Genomic DNA, 15433 nt, shown 5'->3' with positions numbered 1-15433 from the left:
TGTTTTCCTGGCGCCAGAGGTCAAATTTCTGGGGAGAGAGATTGCGACAGATGGCATCAGACCAACGGACTCCAAGACAGAGGCTATCAAGAATGCACCCAGACCACAGAATGTGACGGAACTGCGTTCATTCCTGGGATTCCTCAACTATTTTGGTAACTTTCTACTGGGGTTGAGCACTTTGCTGGAACCATTGCATAGATTGTTACGCAAGGGTGACGACTGGGGTAAAGCTCAAGAGACAGCCTTTAACAAGGCCAGAAACCTGCTATGTTCCAACAAGTTACTTCTATTGTATGACCCGTGTAAACGTTTAGTACTAACTTATGATGCATCTTCGTACGGGGTCGGTTGTGTATTACAGCAAGCCAATGGGTCAGGCAAACTGCAACCGGTTGCATATGTGTCCAGAAGCTTATCTAAGGCTGAAAGAGCCCACAGTATTGTTGAAAAAGAAGCATTAGCATGCTTATTCGGGGTTAAGAAAATGCACCAATACCTATTTGGGCTCCGGTTCAAGCTAGAAACCGATCACAAGCCGCTCATTTTGTTGTTCTCAGAAAGCAAAGGTATTAACACCAATGCTTCGTCCCGCATCCAAAGATGGGCACTAACGTTATCTGCGTATGACTATGTGCCACAGACCAGGCACGGAGAACTGTGCGGGTGCCCTCAGTCAGCTACCATTGCCCACCACCGGGGTGGAAATGGCGCAACCTGCAGACTTGCTCCTTGTAATGGATGCTTTTGAGAGCAAGGGGTCACCTGTCACGGCTCGCCAGATCAGGACCTGGACTAGCCAGGACCCGGTGCTATCACTAGTAAAAAGCTGTGTCCTCAATGGGAATTGGTTGGCAGTCCCAATGGAAATGCAAGACAAAATTAAGCCGTTCTACCGATGCAAGTATGAAATGTCCATCCATTCGGACTGCCTCCTATGGGGGAATCGTGCAATTTTGCCAAAAAAAGGCAGAGAAACGTTTATACGCGACCTTCACAGTACCCACTCAGGCATAGTCATGATGAAGGCTATCCCCAGGTCGCACGTTTGGTGGCCCGGCATTGACTCGGAATTGGAGTCATGCGTACACCAATTCAACACTTGCTCACAGTTGAGCAATGCATCAAGGGAGGCCCCACTGAGTCTGTGGTCATGGCCCTCCAAACCGTGGTCAAGGGTCCACGTAGATTTCGTTGGCCCCTTTCGAGGAAAGATGTTCCTAGTAGCAGTGGACGCTTACTCCAACTGGATTGAATGTACAATAATGTCATCATGTACGTCCACTGCTACCATTGAAAACCTCTGGGCCATGTTCGCCACCCATGGTTTGCCCAACGTCCTTGTTAGTGACAATGGACCATGCTTCACCAGCTCGGAATTCAACGAGTTCATGACCCGCAATGGCATCAAGCATGTCAGGTCTGCGCCGTTTAAGCCCGCATCCAATGGTCAAGCGGAACAGGCAGTCCAAACCATCAAGCAGAGCTTGATACGCGTGACGGATGGTTCCCTGTAGACCCAGCTATCTTGGATTCTGCTCAGCTACCGCACGCGACCCCACTCGCTTACCGGGGTTCCCCCTGCAGAATTGCTAATGAAGAGAGCACTCAAAACAAGGCTCTCCTTAGTCCACCCGGCTTCACCAGCATAACATGTACCACGATCGTGCGGCTGTATCACACGACATTGAAGTTAATGACCCTGTGTTTGTTCTTAATTATGGCCATGGTCCCAAATGGGTTGCTGACACTGTGTTAGCCAAGGAGGAGAATAGAGTGTTTGTTGTCATACTTTTGAATGGACAAACGTGCAGAAAGCACTTGGATCAGACCAAACTGTGGTTCACTGACAACCAAGAACAGTATGAAGAGGACATTACCATCATTGATCCACCCACACACACCCAATCAACAATCGACCTCGCGGTCAACCACGACGATGAACCCACCATGCCCGACAGTCCGATCAGACCAGCCACACCGCAGCGCAGCAATGATCCGACCGACTCACCCATGCCAGGACTTCAACTCAGGCGATCAACCCGGGAACGCAGAGCCCCGGATCACCTCAACTTGTAAATAAATGGTACATAAGACTTTAGGGGGGAATGATGTTATGTATGTAAACATTATCAGTGTGTAAGACTTGTCACCAGGGGGCGCACCTGTGGGAGACCCAAGGGTCACCTGCACACCCTGGGCAAGCAGGTATAAAAGGCAGCCTACCATGCTGCCTCCTCAATCTGGAGTTACAATAAAGAGACCAAGGTCACAACAGTTTGAGCTTAAGATATACAGTCTTGTGGAGCTATTCTAAATGCAACAAAATACATGCCCAATTCCCTTTTGAAAGTTCCTATGCAGTCTGCTTCCATTACACTTTCAGGTCATGTGTTCCAGATCTTAACAACCATCAGTGTGAAAAAATGTGTCCACATTTCCCCTCTCGTTCTTTTGCCAAGTATTTTAAATCTATGACCTCTGCTTACTGACCCATTTGCCAGAGGAAACAATTTCTCCTTATCTACCCCATCAAAATTCCTAATTATTTTGAATACCTCTATTAGGTCTCCCCTTTAATCCCATGTGCTTCTATTTTCCGAGTAAGTTTGTGATGTGATACTTATCAAATGTCTTTTGAAGGTCCATATATACATCTACTGTGCTACATTCATCAACTCTTTCTGTTACTTCATCAAATAACTCAATCAAGTTAGGCAGATGTGATTTGCCTTTTACAAACCTGTGAAACAAATGATTCTCCAAGTGGGAGTTAATTTTGTCCTTGACAGTGGTCTCCAGTAGTTTTCTCTCCACTGATGTTAGACTGACTGGGCTGTAGTTACCAGGTTTATCCCTCTCCCCTTTTTTGAATAGGGGTGTAACATTACCTGGAGCAGATGATGTGTTACAAAAACAGAAAGTGGTTTTACTTCAATGAATAGCAAAAGGTTACATAGAATTATTGATGCATTCAAATGGTTAATTGAACAAACTTTTAATGCAAAGATATTAGTCAAGCTGTGCTGTTGTTTCCTGTGATTCATGACGAGGGGATTAAATGTAGTATCTCCAAATTTGCAGATGACACTAAGTTGGGTGGCAGTGTGGGCTGCGTGGAGGATGCTATGAGGCTGCAGAGTGACTTGGATAGGTTAGGTGAATGGGCAAATGCATGGCAGATGAAGTATAATGTGGATAAATGTGAGCTTATCCACTTTGGTGGTAAAAACAGAGAAACAGACTATTATCTGAATGGTGACAGATTAGGAAAAGGGGAGGTGCAACGAGACCTGGATGTCATGGTACATCAGTCATTGAAGGTTGGCATGCAGGTACAGCAGGTGGTTAAGAAAGCAAATGGCATGTTGGCCTTCATAGCGAGGGGATTTGAGTACAGGGGCAGGAAGGTGTTGCTACAGTTGTACAGGGCCTTGGTGAGGCCACACCTGGAGTATTGTGTACAGTTTTGGTCTCCTAACTTGAGGAAGGACATTTTTGCTATTGAGGGAGTGCAGCGAAGGTTCACCAGACTGATTCCCGGGATGGCGGGACTGACCTATCAAGAAAGACTGGATCAACTGGGCTTGTATTCACTGGAGTTCAGAAGAATGAGAAAGGATCTCATAGAAACGTTTAAAATTCTGACGGGTTTAGACAGGTTAGATGCAGGAAGAATGTTCCCAATGTTGGGGAAGTCCAGAACCAGGGGTCACAGTCTAAGGATAAGGGGTAAGCCATTTAGGACCGAGATGAGGAGAAACTTCTTCACCCAGAGAGTGGTGAACCTGTGGAATTCTCTACCACAGAAAGTTGTTGAGGCCAATTCACTAAATATATTCAAGAAGGAGTTAGATGTAGTCCTTACTACTCGGGGGATCAAGGGGTATGTCGAGAAAGCAGGAATGGGGTACTGAAGTTGCATGTTCAGCCATGAACTCATTGAATGGCGGTGCAGGCTAGAAGGGCTGAATGGCCTACTCCTGCACCTATTTTCTATGTTTCTATGATGTCAGAGACAGACGAAAACTTCAACGGTCTGATAAGGCATATTAAAGCACACTTACTGCTTGATGGTTCCAATTGTGAAAAAACATTTAAATAAAAATGTAAAGATATTAAGGTATGAGCAAGAGATTTATTTTGTTTATTTGCTTATGGAACCAACTGTTGTTCTCTTTCCCACTGTACATTCTGTAAGATCATCACTACATGAGCCATGTGTAAAAAGGCAGTATGCCAGCATCTTGTCATAACCACATCCTAATGACACGAAGCCTCGCTCTCTTTATTTGGCTCATGAATGATGTATTGCATATTAATTCACTATTAGTTTCATTAGCCTATGGAAAGGAGCTTTGACAACTATAAAGTTCTAAATCTATCCAAAATGATTTTTGCCTAATCTTCACCTCCTTGTAGTATTCAAAACATTTTAACATTTGAAATCAAAGAGCATGTGAATGTTATCAGTGAAATCAGACAACATTTAAAAGGTACAATGACCCAGATTTTGCAGTCAGTGGCGAAGGGACGACGATAACCGCTGACCTAAAAAAAAACTGCCCACAAAGATTTAGCGGGCTCTAGAATGTGAATTTCCTCTATTCCAACATAGAAACATAGAAATTAGGTGTAGGAGCAGGCCATTCGGCCCTTCGAGCCTGTACTGCCATTCAATAAGATCATGGCTGATCATTCAACCTCAGCACCCCTTTCCTGCTTTCTCTCCATATCCCTTGATCCCTTTGGCCGTAAGGGCCATATCTAACTCCCTTTTGAATATATCTAAGGAACTAGCCTCAACAACTTTCTGCGGTAGAGAATTCCACAGGTTAACCACTCTCTGAGTGAAGAAGTTTCTCCTCATCTCGGTCCTAAATGGCTTACCCCTTATTCTTAGACTGTGACCCCTGGTTCTGGAACTCCCCAGCAACGGGAACATTCTTCCTGCCTCTAACCTGTCCAATCCCGTCAGAATTTTATATGTTTCTATGAGATCCCCTCTCATTCTTCTAAACTCCAGTGGATACAAGCCCAGTTGATCCAGTCTCCCCTCATATGTCAGTCCTGCCATCCCAGGAATCAATCTGGTGAACCTTCGCTGTACTCCCTCAATAGCAAGAATGTCCTTCCTCAGGTTAGGGGACCAACACTGAACATAATATTCCAGGTGTGACCTCACCAAGGCTCTGTACAACTGCAGTAAGACTTCCCTGTTTCCCCTTTTCCTAATCTGTCACCATTCAGATAATATTCTGTCTTCCTGTTTTTGCCACCAAAGTGGATAACCTCACATTTATCCACATTATACTGCATCTGCCATGTATTTGCCCACTCACCTAACCTGTCCAAGTCACCCTGCAGCCTCTTAGTGTCCTCCTCACAGCTCACACCGCCACCCAGCTTAGTATCATCTGCAAACTTGGAGATATTACATTCAATTCCTTCATCTAAATCATTGATGTATATTGTAAATAGCTGGGGTCCCAGCACTGAGCCCTGTGGCACCCCGTTAGTCACTGCCTGCCATTCTGAAAAGGACCCGTTTATTCCGACTCTGCTTCCTGTCTGCCAACCAGTTCTCTATCCACATCAATACATTACCCCCAATACTATGTGCTTTAATTTTGCACACTAATCTCTTGTGTCGGACCTTGTCAAAAGCCTTTTGAAAGTCCAAATACACCACATCCATTGGTTCTCCCTTGTCCATTCTAGTAGTTACATCCTCAAAAAATTCTAGAAGATTTGTCAAGCATGATTTCCCTTTCATAAATCCATGCTGACTTGGACCGATCCTGTCACCGCTTTCCAAATGCGCTGCTATTTCATCTTTAATAATTGATTCCAACATTTTCCCCACCACCGATGTCAGGCTAACCGGTCTATAATTCCCCGTTTTCTCCCTCCCTCCTTTTAAAAAAAGCGGTGTTACATTAGCTACCCTCCAGTCCATAGGAATTGAACCAGAGTCTACAGAATGTTGGAAAATGATTTTGAATTTGGTGCCATCTGTGGTGTCCAGCAATAGTGCAGGTAGCAAGCAGGCTGATCAACCAATCAGATTGCAAAATTCTCACAGACAGCAAAGCAGGGATTATAATCCACATTTTAATCATTGTAAAGAAAGGGAAATAAAGATTGGGACATACACATGGAATTAAGGGAGAATCTGAAATATGAACAAACTTTAAAACATAAAATAAAAATTAATTTTAAAAATCATGCAATTTTTAAATGTTATTCTGGGGGAATGAGACTCCACACTCATAAAATTAGTTTTTCAGGGCCAGAGAGGTTGTTCAACAATAATTATGACTTAATACGCCGTTAAAAACTCAGTTACTCCTGGTCATTAGTTTTACAGCTAGAATAACGCATAAAAGATTGAAGTTCACGTCAAATCTCTGATTCTGCGTTGATTGCAGCTGCAGAGACTGCAATAGCGCATCCTGTGGAGGAGCAGATTATCACTGACAGCAACTTACGGATTTCCGTGTTTAACTGTGCATGTGCGGATGCCAGATGTTGCTGTCATTTTTACACAGTAATGATGTGACACTTTGTGTCGTGTCTTAGCAACTGCAAATTCTGGGTCATTAAGTTGTTTTGTGATATTAGAGCTGTTTTGAAAACCCCCCTTCTACGATCTATTTTATGGTTCAATAAATACCTCTTACCCTAATAAGAATTTAAATGGTTGACATGCCGGCTTGAAGTTTCCGCTGGTTCCAATTCACCCAAAATCACCAAACCAGCGCAAAAGATTGAGGAATATCAGCCGCAAATTACATCCAGCGCAATTCGAATTTCCTCAATCTTTTGCGCTAGTTTTTTAAAAATCACGCTACAAGCCAGCCCCGCCCACAAAACTGGCCACGCCCCCAGGTTCAATTAATCACCATAGCGAGTTTCTGCTAATTGCACCCGTTTGCGGGCCTTTGAGAAGGCTCTCAAAATTAAGCCTTTTTTTTTAAGTGTTTTACAAGCTTTTAATTTTTTTTATTTACTAAGAAACTCACTACTGTATACAAATGTAACTAGTAAATGGTTCTGTATAGTCTTTTAAAGTCATTTTCAGTTTTCAATATTGGATTACTCACAGGTGGTGGACTAGACACTGATTAAAATATTATTTTTTGTGATGAACCCATTTTCAGCTATATTAATAAAACTGCACCAGGTATATAAATATATCTTAAATATATCAAGGAATATATTTTAATGTAAACATTTTTTAAAAATTGTTCTAAAACACTGCCCAATTACACTGGTTCATGGAAGATTTTATGTTTGTCGATATGCAAATGAGTTTGAGGGGAGACTTCAACAAAAAAAACACTTCTTAAAAGTAGCACAATTTTGGGCACAGTTTGTGTCCAGATCGCTGATTGTGCCCAAAGCGGAAACACTTGGCCGCTGTGTTTAAATTGCTTTATTTCCTTTCTATATTTTTATACAATATAAATTGAATTTCCTCTAATTCCTGGGCATTTCACTTGCACATTTCAAGCTTCAGGAAAAGCTAAGTGTTGGCATTGTTAGGGAATGCATAAAGCTTAATATGGATTTACATTCCTAAAATATCCTTCCAACCAAGGTGGAAGCCCTCAATTTGTGAGTGTTAAGTTGCACCAAAGGCTTCATTACAATTATTTTGAGTGGTCATAAGGAGATTAAAACTTTATTATTTCACTCAACAGCCTTAGTTGATGAATAAGAAAAAAGAGAAGTCTGATAACTCACTGTATATAACACTTTAAATGAAGGATAAGGCAAAGAACTAAAGTTTAATCCAACATAAAATGATTCTGAGTACAAAACTGTTTCTTATAACTGAACAAAACTAAATTTGCCATTTCTGTAAGCTACAGTGCTGTAAGTACAGGGCCCAGCCCTCAAGTTCTTACATTCAAGATCCACAGACTTGCCTGTTGACCTTCCAATTACTCCATTTGGAACAGCATTGATGGTGTAATAAATGTGGCAACTGGTCCCTCTTCTGCCATATCGTAATTTAAAGCTGTTAGTTTATAAGGTGAAAGTACAGGCAGAGTGTTCATTACTGCAGAGCTGACGGGTTGTCAATAGCACTGCTTTTTAGTTTGTTCTAGTCAGCATTTGCTGAACATTTTGTTGCACCATTGGGAAATGTATACAACAAGATTATACATCGGAATACCGCAAGACCACATGAAGAAAAACCAACAAATGATAAATTATACACTTGCTGGTACGTGACACACTATCTTGTGCTATTAAATTCCTAAGATAATTGGAATGAATTGTAATTGCAACCCGAGACTTACCCTCCAATACATCCATCGTCAATTTTAATAGTAATATGCCAATCCACTAGAAATCAATTCTTTACAAAATAATCAAAATTACTGGTGTTCTCAGTGTACTAAGTTCAGTGTGCTAAATAGGAACAGGAGTAGGCCATTCAGCCCCTCGAGTCTGTACCACCATTCAATTAGATCATGACCGACTGATCTCTACATCAACTTCATTTACATGTCTTCGTTCCATATTCTCCAATACCCACGCTAACAAAAATGTTATCAATCTAAGTCTTGAACATTTCAATTGACCTAGCATCCATAGCTTTTTGGGGGGTGAGTTCCAGATTTTCACTGCCCTTTGTGTGAAAAACTACTTCCTGATTTTACTCCTAAATGCCCAGTTTTAATTTTAAGATTATGGGGCTGGATTTTCGGCTTTGAAGATTTGGGGGTGGTACTGATGGCGGGGCAGTAAAGTTTGCATCCGGGAATAATGTGCGCCTCAGTAAGTAAAATTGGGCAGCTGGGCCCTGAGTCAGAGGGCGCAGCGTTAAGGGAGGCATTGTGCACCTCTCTTGGGCGCTAGCATGGGAAAATCCCGAGCTAAAGTGCCGGGCCGGGAGTGCTCCAAGAGACACCTGGGAAGAAAACAAAACACAAAAACATTTCCAAAACATTGCCCACGCCACCACGATATAAATCGCAAAAAAATTAAAAGAATAAACAATCGCATTTACCTGAGGAGTCTATTACTTACCTCTCTGCAGTCGGTATCGTTGGACTGCCTGATTTCCCAGGCGCGCTTCGGGGTGTACGGGTCGGGCTGAAGTCGAAACTTGCGCCGCTGCAAAACCGGACTCGAGGATCCCTGCGGGGCGCTGGAGGCTGACCACCCGCCCAGAAGACCTCACCGTTGCCATTGCTGTTGTTCCAGGGTGAAAAACGGAGCGCAGAAGACTGGAAATTCCACCCCATGCTCTTTTGTTTCAGAGGAAACATTTCTCTGCAGCTACGCTATTGAATCTCGTAATCATTTTAAATACCCCAATTAGATCACCCCGCCACCTTCTAAACTGGTGAATCTGCGGAGCACCCCTTCCAAAGCCAATTTATCCTTCCTGAGGTTGTGCTCAAAACTGAACACAGTACCCCAGATGGGATCTGACCAAGGCTCTGTACAACTGAAGCATCACTTCCTCACTTTTGTATTCCAGCTGGTTTGAGATAAAGGCCGACATTCCATTAACCTTTCTGATTACTTTTTGTACCTGTCCACTCGCCTTTAGTGATTTCTATATATGGACACTCAAATCACACAAATAAGAAAATATTCTGATTTGTTTTTCTTGGATCAAAAGTCAAAATGCCTTATGACAGAGCGCATGCATCCCCGGGAGCAGGACGTTCACAGGGCAGAGATTTGGGCTATTTGCCCAACTCTTGCCTAGCGACTGTCCTTAAAACGTTTGAGCGTAAGAGTTTTAAAACATAGAAAAATTAAATTTTTATCACTAATTTGTATATTAAAAACCCTGTCCATTAAGGTAAGTTTATTTTTACCCCTATTAAAACATATTTTTTTAAAAGTCAAAAAAATATTTTTTTTTCTAAAACATTCAATTTTAAATATGTGGGGTGTTTTTAGAAACAGAAACATAGAAAATAGGTGCAGGAGTAGGCCATTCGGCCCTTCGAGCCTGCACCACCATTCAATATGATCATGGCTGATCATGCAACTTCAGTACCCCATTCCAGCTTTCTTGATCCCTTTAGCCGTAAGGGCCACATCTATAAAAACATAGAAAATAGGAGAAACATAGAAAATTGTGTTGTGTTTCTGTGTTTTTGGAGGTTTTCTCATTGATAGTAATGTGAGCTCGTACAAACGGAACTCACCATTATTATCAATGAGAATATTACATTGTGATTGGTGGTCCAGGCAACATGATTCCAGGTTGCGCTTACGTTCTTGGGATGCGTGAGCCCATATGGTGGGCTGTGCATCTAGACCTCGGACCGTAAGTCAACATTCCTTCGGGATCACCGGTTACTTTCGGGGGAAAAATTTTGGTCGGAGGTGTCCGCCCGCAGGAAGCCTGCGACTGCAATTTTGAGGCCAATATGTCTATGTCCCTTTGTAACTTTCTGCTCTTGTCTGCACAACTTACTGTGCCTTCTAACTTAGTGTCATTTTATTTAAACATAAATGTGCTTCGACCATTATCATTACTAAACTAGATCTTTAGAGCACATCAAATTGTAAAGAATTTCCAGTTGGACTCTGAGCGCATACTTAATGTAAAGGAAGAGGGTGAAGTGGCCTCTGAGGTTGTGTCCTGGCTAGAAGCTTTAACGTTTTATAGTTTGGCCAGCTCAGTTAAATAGTTCATTGTTGCCTAACCACTAGATAGAGGGCCATGTGGAGTCGATGCAACTTGTCTTCAGAGAACTGTGGACTGAAGGGAGAGTGACTCTCATGTTTAATCCTGCTGACCAGTCGAGGAACCAAGTCAGCCTATACTTTTTCTTAAACTACATGCAGGTAAGTGCAAAAGGAAACATTTGCAGGGTATGATCCATATTTAATGGGGCACCTCCTTTAATTCTATTTATAACCGTCATGAGCTCCCACAAAACCTGCGTTCAGTCTTGGCTCTAATTGATGCAAATTCTGCAGTGGGTTATTAGATGAGTGCCCATTTGCACACTAGGGTGAATCTAATGTCTACTGGTAGAGTTCAAGATGCTGGTCTGAGGATGTGATTGGTGTTTTTGCAGAGAACTTCAGAGAAGCCCTACATAAAAACTTACAAATGTGATACCTGAGCTGAGAATGTTTAGCAAAGCAATGGGTGCAGAGTGGAAACTATTTCATTATTCAGCACTTTCCTGCCTCACTTTAATTGGTTAGAAAAAGTTTGTATTGCAGAAGGCGAGTAAAATGTGGAATCCTCTGCTGAAAATCATTGTTGAAGCAGAAGAGTATTGAATAATTGCCTGAAAGAGAGGAAAATTGAGGAGTTGGCCGGAGATGGAGATTAGACGAGGGTTTCCTGGAAAATAACACTGGTCCCGACTGAATGGGTGAATGGTCGGTTTTTGTGCTGTAAAATGTTACCGGGCGGTGAGCCACTGCAATTTCGAGCCCTGTAAATGATAAAAGGAATAAACTATTAAACTGAAATATTTTTAAAAGCATAAAACTAGTTAGAATACTTCCCAAATAAATACATTTTTACAAAAGCTGTATCACTGGATACGTTTAGGCTGTGATTATCTTGCACTTGGTGTAAACTCAAGCTGTGGTAAGGAGTTCTCCTTAGATCTCAAGCCTCAGAGTTTTAGTGCACTCAGTAGTCTTTTGAGTTATGCTGTCCCTTTTGCAGCCACAACTTTCATCAGTGCGAATATGACCGTATGCGTGCGCCCAAACTCTGTCACTGGAGATTCAAAAGGGGTGAATTTGCTCAGAATCTTCTGCTTTGCAGCCCTGTTTGCGCTTGTAATCATGCTTCCTACTGAAGTTACAATGGTTGAGCAGGAGATGGCCCTGAAGAAATTCCCACTGATAATGTATGTTTTTTACCATGCAATAATTGTTAAGGGGGAAATGGCATCAGAATATGTGGGTAATAATGATATTTTAGGAATCCACATTTTCCTGGATTGTTTTGTCACAATTATCTTAAAACTGTTTCGCCCTGCCAGTTTGTTTGTTCCTAAACTCAATTATTAAATATTAAAGAAAGATGTGAATTTGATTTTTCAGTTAGATATATTGAAAAAGCCTAATCACTTGCAGTAGCTCCCTCTATTCTGTGGCGCTGATGATTCTTCCCTGTGCCACCCACAGAGATCATAGCGTAAAATAAAATGGGACACGTAAGCAGTTGATTTAAAAATAGATATTGTTTCCAATCCCTAAAGTATAGGGAAATGGCACAATGATTAAGATGGAGTGAAAATAATACAAAAATAAACTGCAGTCACATTAAACTTACTTAATGGACCCAAGTTTCCCCAGGAGTTGCTCCTTTTTTATTGGAGCAACTTGATTTTTCTGGACTATCTTTTTAGTTGCAATTCTGGCCATTTAATTTGCGTCAGTGTAAGTGAGTTAGTTAGGTTTTTTTTTAGTTCAGTTTTTTTTTCAAAAGGGGTCGTTCCCAGCCACTTATCCCTGTTTTAGGCGTTTGGCCAGGAAATAGTTGCTCCAAACTAACTTAGGCCAGCATATGTTGCCACTTCTGTACGCACAGAAAAACCTTACCTGGAGTTAAGGAATCTACATTTAAAGTAACTACATTTAAAGCACCACCAAGCACCAAACAAAGCACAAAAAGTAATAAGCAATTAATTAAAAATAAAATAGAAGGAACCCTGCCCCTAAAGTACCAAGACCAAAGTAATAAGCAATCAATAAATAACAAATAAAAAAATAGAAGGAATCCTGCACCTAAAGCACCAAAATCAATCAGTAAATAACAAATAAAAAATAGAAGTCCTACCTTAGGGAACGCAGCGGGCCGCCGATGAGGGACCCCATTCGGCCAGGGCTAGGGATGGCGTGCTTCAGGCCCCTCCCACACAGCCTGCAGCGCCTACTCACAGATTTGGCTTGCCAGGAGCTACAGCACACGCACGCAGACTCTAGCATGCATGTGCAGAGGTCCCGGAACTGTTTTCAGCGCTGGGACCTGGCTCCACCCCCAATCCATTGGGCCACGCTGCGCCATGACCGAAGAGAGGCTGGGGAGTGGCCAGAATACCAACATCATTTTTCGGCGCGCTTGGAGGTGGACAAAAACAGCGCACCTCGGGTGCGGGCGCTAGAAAAACAGGTTAGGGAAACTCTAGCCCAATAAAACTATGATAAAAACTCTGGTCATTTTGCATTAACTAATTTTACTCTTGATCTGTTGTGATGACCAGGGATCATTACAAGTTGAGACAGTGGTCATCGGTTTTTCAGATCAAGATTGGCAATAAACCCCAAGCATGTTCTGAAGGAATTTACCTATATGGTATACTCTTTGTTATTTCTGTTCCCTCCTCTACTGAAGGAGGTCACTCCTGTTGATGCAGGATTTCACATGTGCCGGCCACCCTTAAGCACTCTGCCCAAATAGCATTGGTCAAGCGTTAGCCTAAACAGTGAATGTTGGTAAGCTATTGAGCTTTAGGAGGCATCACAGCTAATGCCAATCTGCGTTCACTTGACGTCCACACAAGTACACTGTTCCAGCAGGGGGTCATTGAATGATAATCAGGAGTGGGACCTTTGGCTGATTTTTCAGCTCTCTAGCCTAGGGGCATTGAGACCAATTAAAATTGCCATCACAGCTGAGATCAGCTCAATCAGCACAGACCAGGAATCGAAAGCGTGATGTTCCTGGTCTGTATGATTTAGTTCCATACCAGATGTAATGTCGCAAATAGCAAGCTGTGTTCACTTTTTCATAATATTTAATTTTAAAAACAAATCCTAATTTAATTGATGCACACAGTTCCAACAAAATATAATCTATACCATTTTGTGTATTAGATTGGGATTAGAAACAATTTTGATCTAAATTGATGCTATATTTAGTGTAGGAAATGTGAAACAGATCAAGTAATATTGTTTATTGATTTCCATTTTGATACATTGCATTAACTCTGCATAGCCGGGTTCAATAAATCATGGCAGATTTTACATATCTCTGTCTCCCTAACGCACATGAATTGCTAAGTAACTTATAACTTTGGTTTAGATTTTTGTGAGGAGATCAGGCTGACAAAAATGATTTGTAACACATTCTTATGTTAATTTTACTGGTGATTATATAGTAATACACTTGCATTTATGTCTCACTGTACGCTATCAAAGCAGTCCTAAATGCTCCACTCAGTGGCTTACTTTGAAATGCAATGACTTATTATGCAGGCAAATTAAAATGATAACTACAGAATTTCTGTTCAAGTAGTTCTGGTAAAAAAAATGCCAGTTGCTCCTTTTTTTACACAGTTCTGCTATCTTCCTTTGAGCAATGCAATCTAAGTGTCAGCATAAAACCAAGTGGGGAGTTTTAATTACTAATGGTTTAGGCACACCTTATAAGAGCACATGATTATCCTTAGAAATCCTGCTATTTTCTACTTCCTGTTTAGTCATAATGGAAGCCAGTTACTTGGTGTGTCATGAGGATATTGCTCGATAAATTTTATCTAAGCAACTTAAACAACATATTCAGCAGATTTCTAAATAGATTTTTCTGCACCCCATACCCATAATTCAATACTCAAATCCTAAAGTAAAGTTTCTGGATCATGTGCATACAAGTATACAGATCGTATGGTGAACACAAATTTATTTTGTCAGATTAGCTAATTAAATTGTTGTTTTTAAAAGTGAATTGAAATTTATGTGTATTGAAATACTTGTTTTGTTTTTCTTTAGCTATGGCTTTGAATAGAAAACTGATTTAGATTTCCTGAGGAAGAAATGTGCAATAAATTACCATGAAATATCATTTAAATATAGACCATTGAAATATATTAAGGAAAAAGACATTTGATGGTATATGTGTAATAATTCATATTGTGATGAAGCTTGCTGTATTCCATTGCTGCGATCAATACAAATCATTGCAGTAATCATATATTGATGTTTCTAGAATATACTCCATTTAAAACATTTTATCCCCATGAGTCGAAGCTGTAGAGGCCATGAAAGGAGTTAGTAGACTCCTTGACCTTAGCAGCAGTACAGAATCGATTAAGGCTGCAAAAGTAAGTCATGGAAAGGTTAACACTTGTTGGTCAAAAATGCAATTACAATACATTAGCGTTTTTGTAAAGTATTAAGGTTACAATAAGTTCATTAGTATCAGTTTCTCATTCTACGCTATTTCGAAGAAAAAAGGTTTTATTGATTCTCATATAAATTTTGCAAATTCTTAGTACTGTTTGATTATCTTTCCCATTTTCTCACAGACTGGAAGTGATTAAGCTGTCATAACATAGCCAAAAAAAGAGATTGGAGTGTATATGTGAGTAGGTTCTTTGCTGCAACCTTTTAAGAAATCGTCCAGAAAAGAGGCTTGACTGTAAACCTAATTTTATAAGCCTGTTTGAGTATAGAATTAGTTGTTGGCCCAAAATCT

The 15433-nt window shown here is 41.2% G+C and overlaps 1 protein-coding gene across 5 annotated transcripts in view; it reads left to right on the top strand.

Moving 5' to 3' along the window:
• The window catches only part of fto (FTO alpha-ketoglutarate dependent dioxygenase), a 494305-nt gene that overhangs the window by 312357 nt on the left and 166515 nt on the right, over nt 1–15433 (top strand). Inside the window, exon 9 of one of the 5 annotated variants that reach the window (XM_070897994.1) lies at nt 15264–15319. The exons of the other annotated variants lie outside the window; for them this stretch is intronic. Within the exon in view, the coding sequence (XP_070754095.1) occupies nt 15264–15288 (25 nt within the window). The 3' untranslated portion in view covers nt 15289–15319. The remainder of the gene's footprint in view (nt 1–15263; nt 15320–15433) is intronic. 5 annotated transcript variants of the gene reach the window in all.

This window comes from Pristiophorus japonicus, chromosome 13, assembly GCF_044704955.1.
Source record: "Pristiophorus japonicus isolate sPriJap1 chromosome 13, sPriJap1.hap1, whole genome shotgun sequence".
In the NCBI taxonomy this organism is placed as follows: Eukaryota; Metazoa; Chordata; class Chondrichthyes; family Pristiophoridae; genus Pristiophorus; species Pristiophorus japonicus.
Note: the sequence above shows the minus strand (reverse complement) of the source record. Positions and strands in the feature narration are given on the sequence as shown.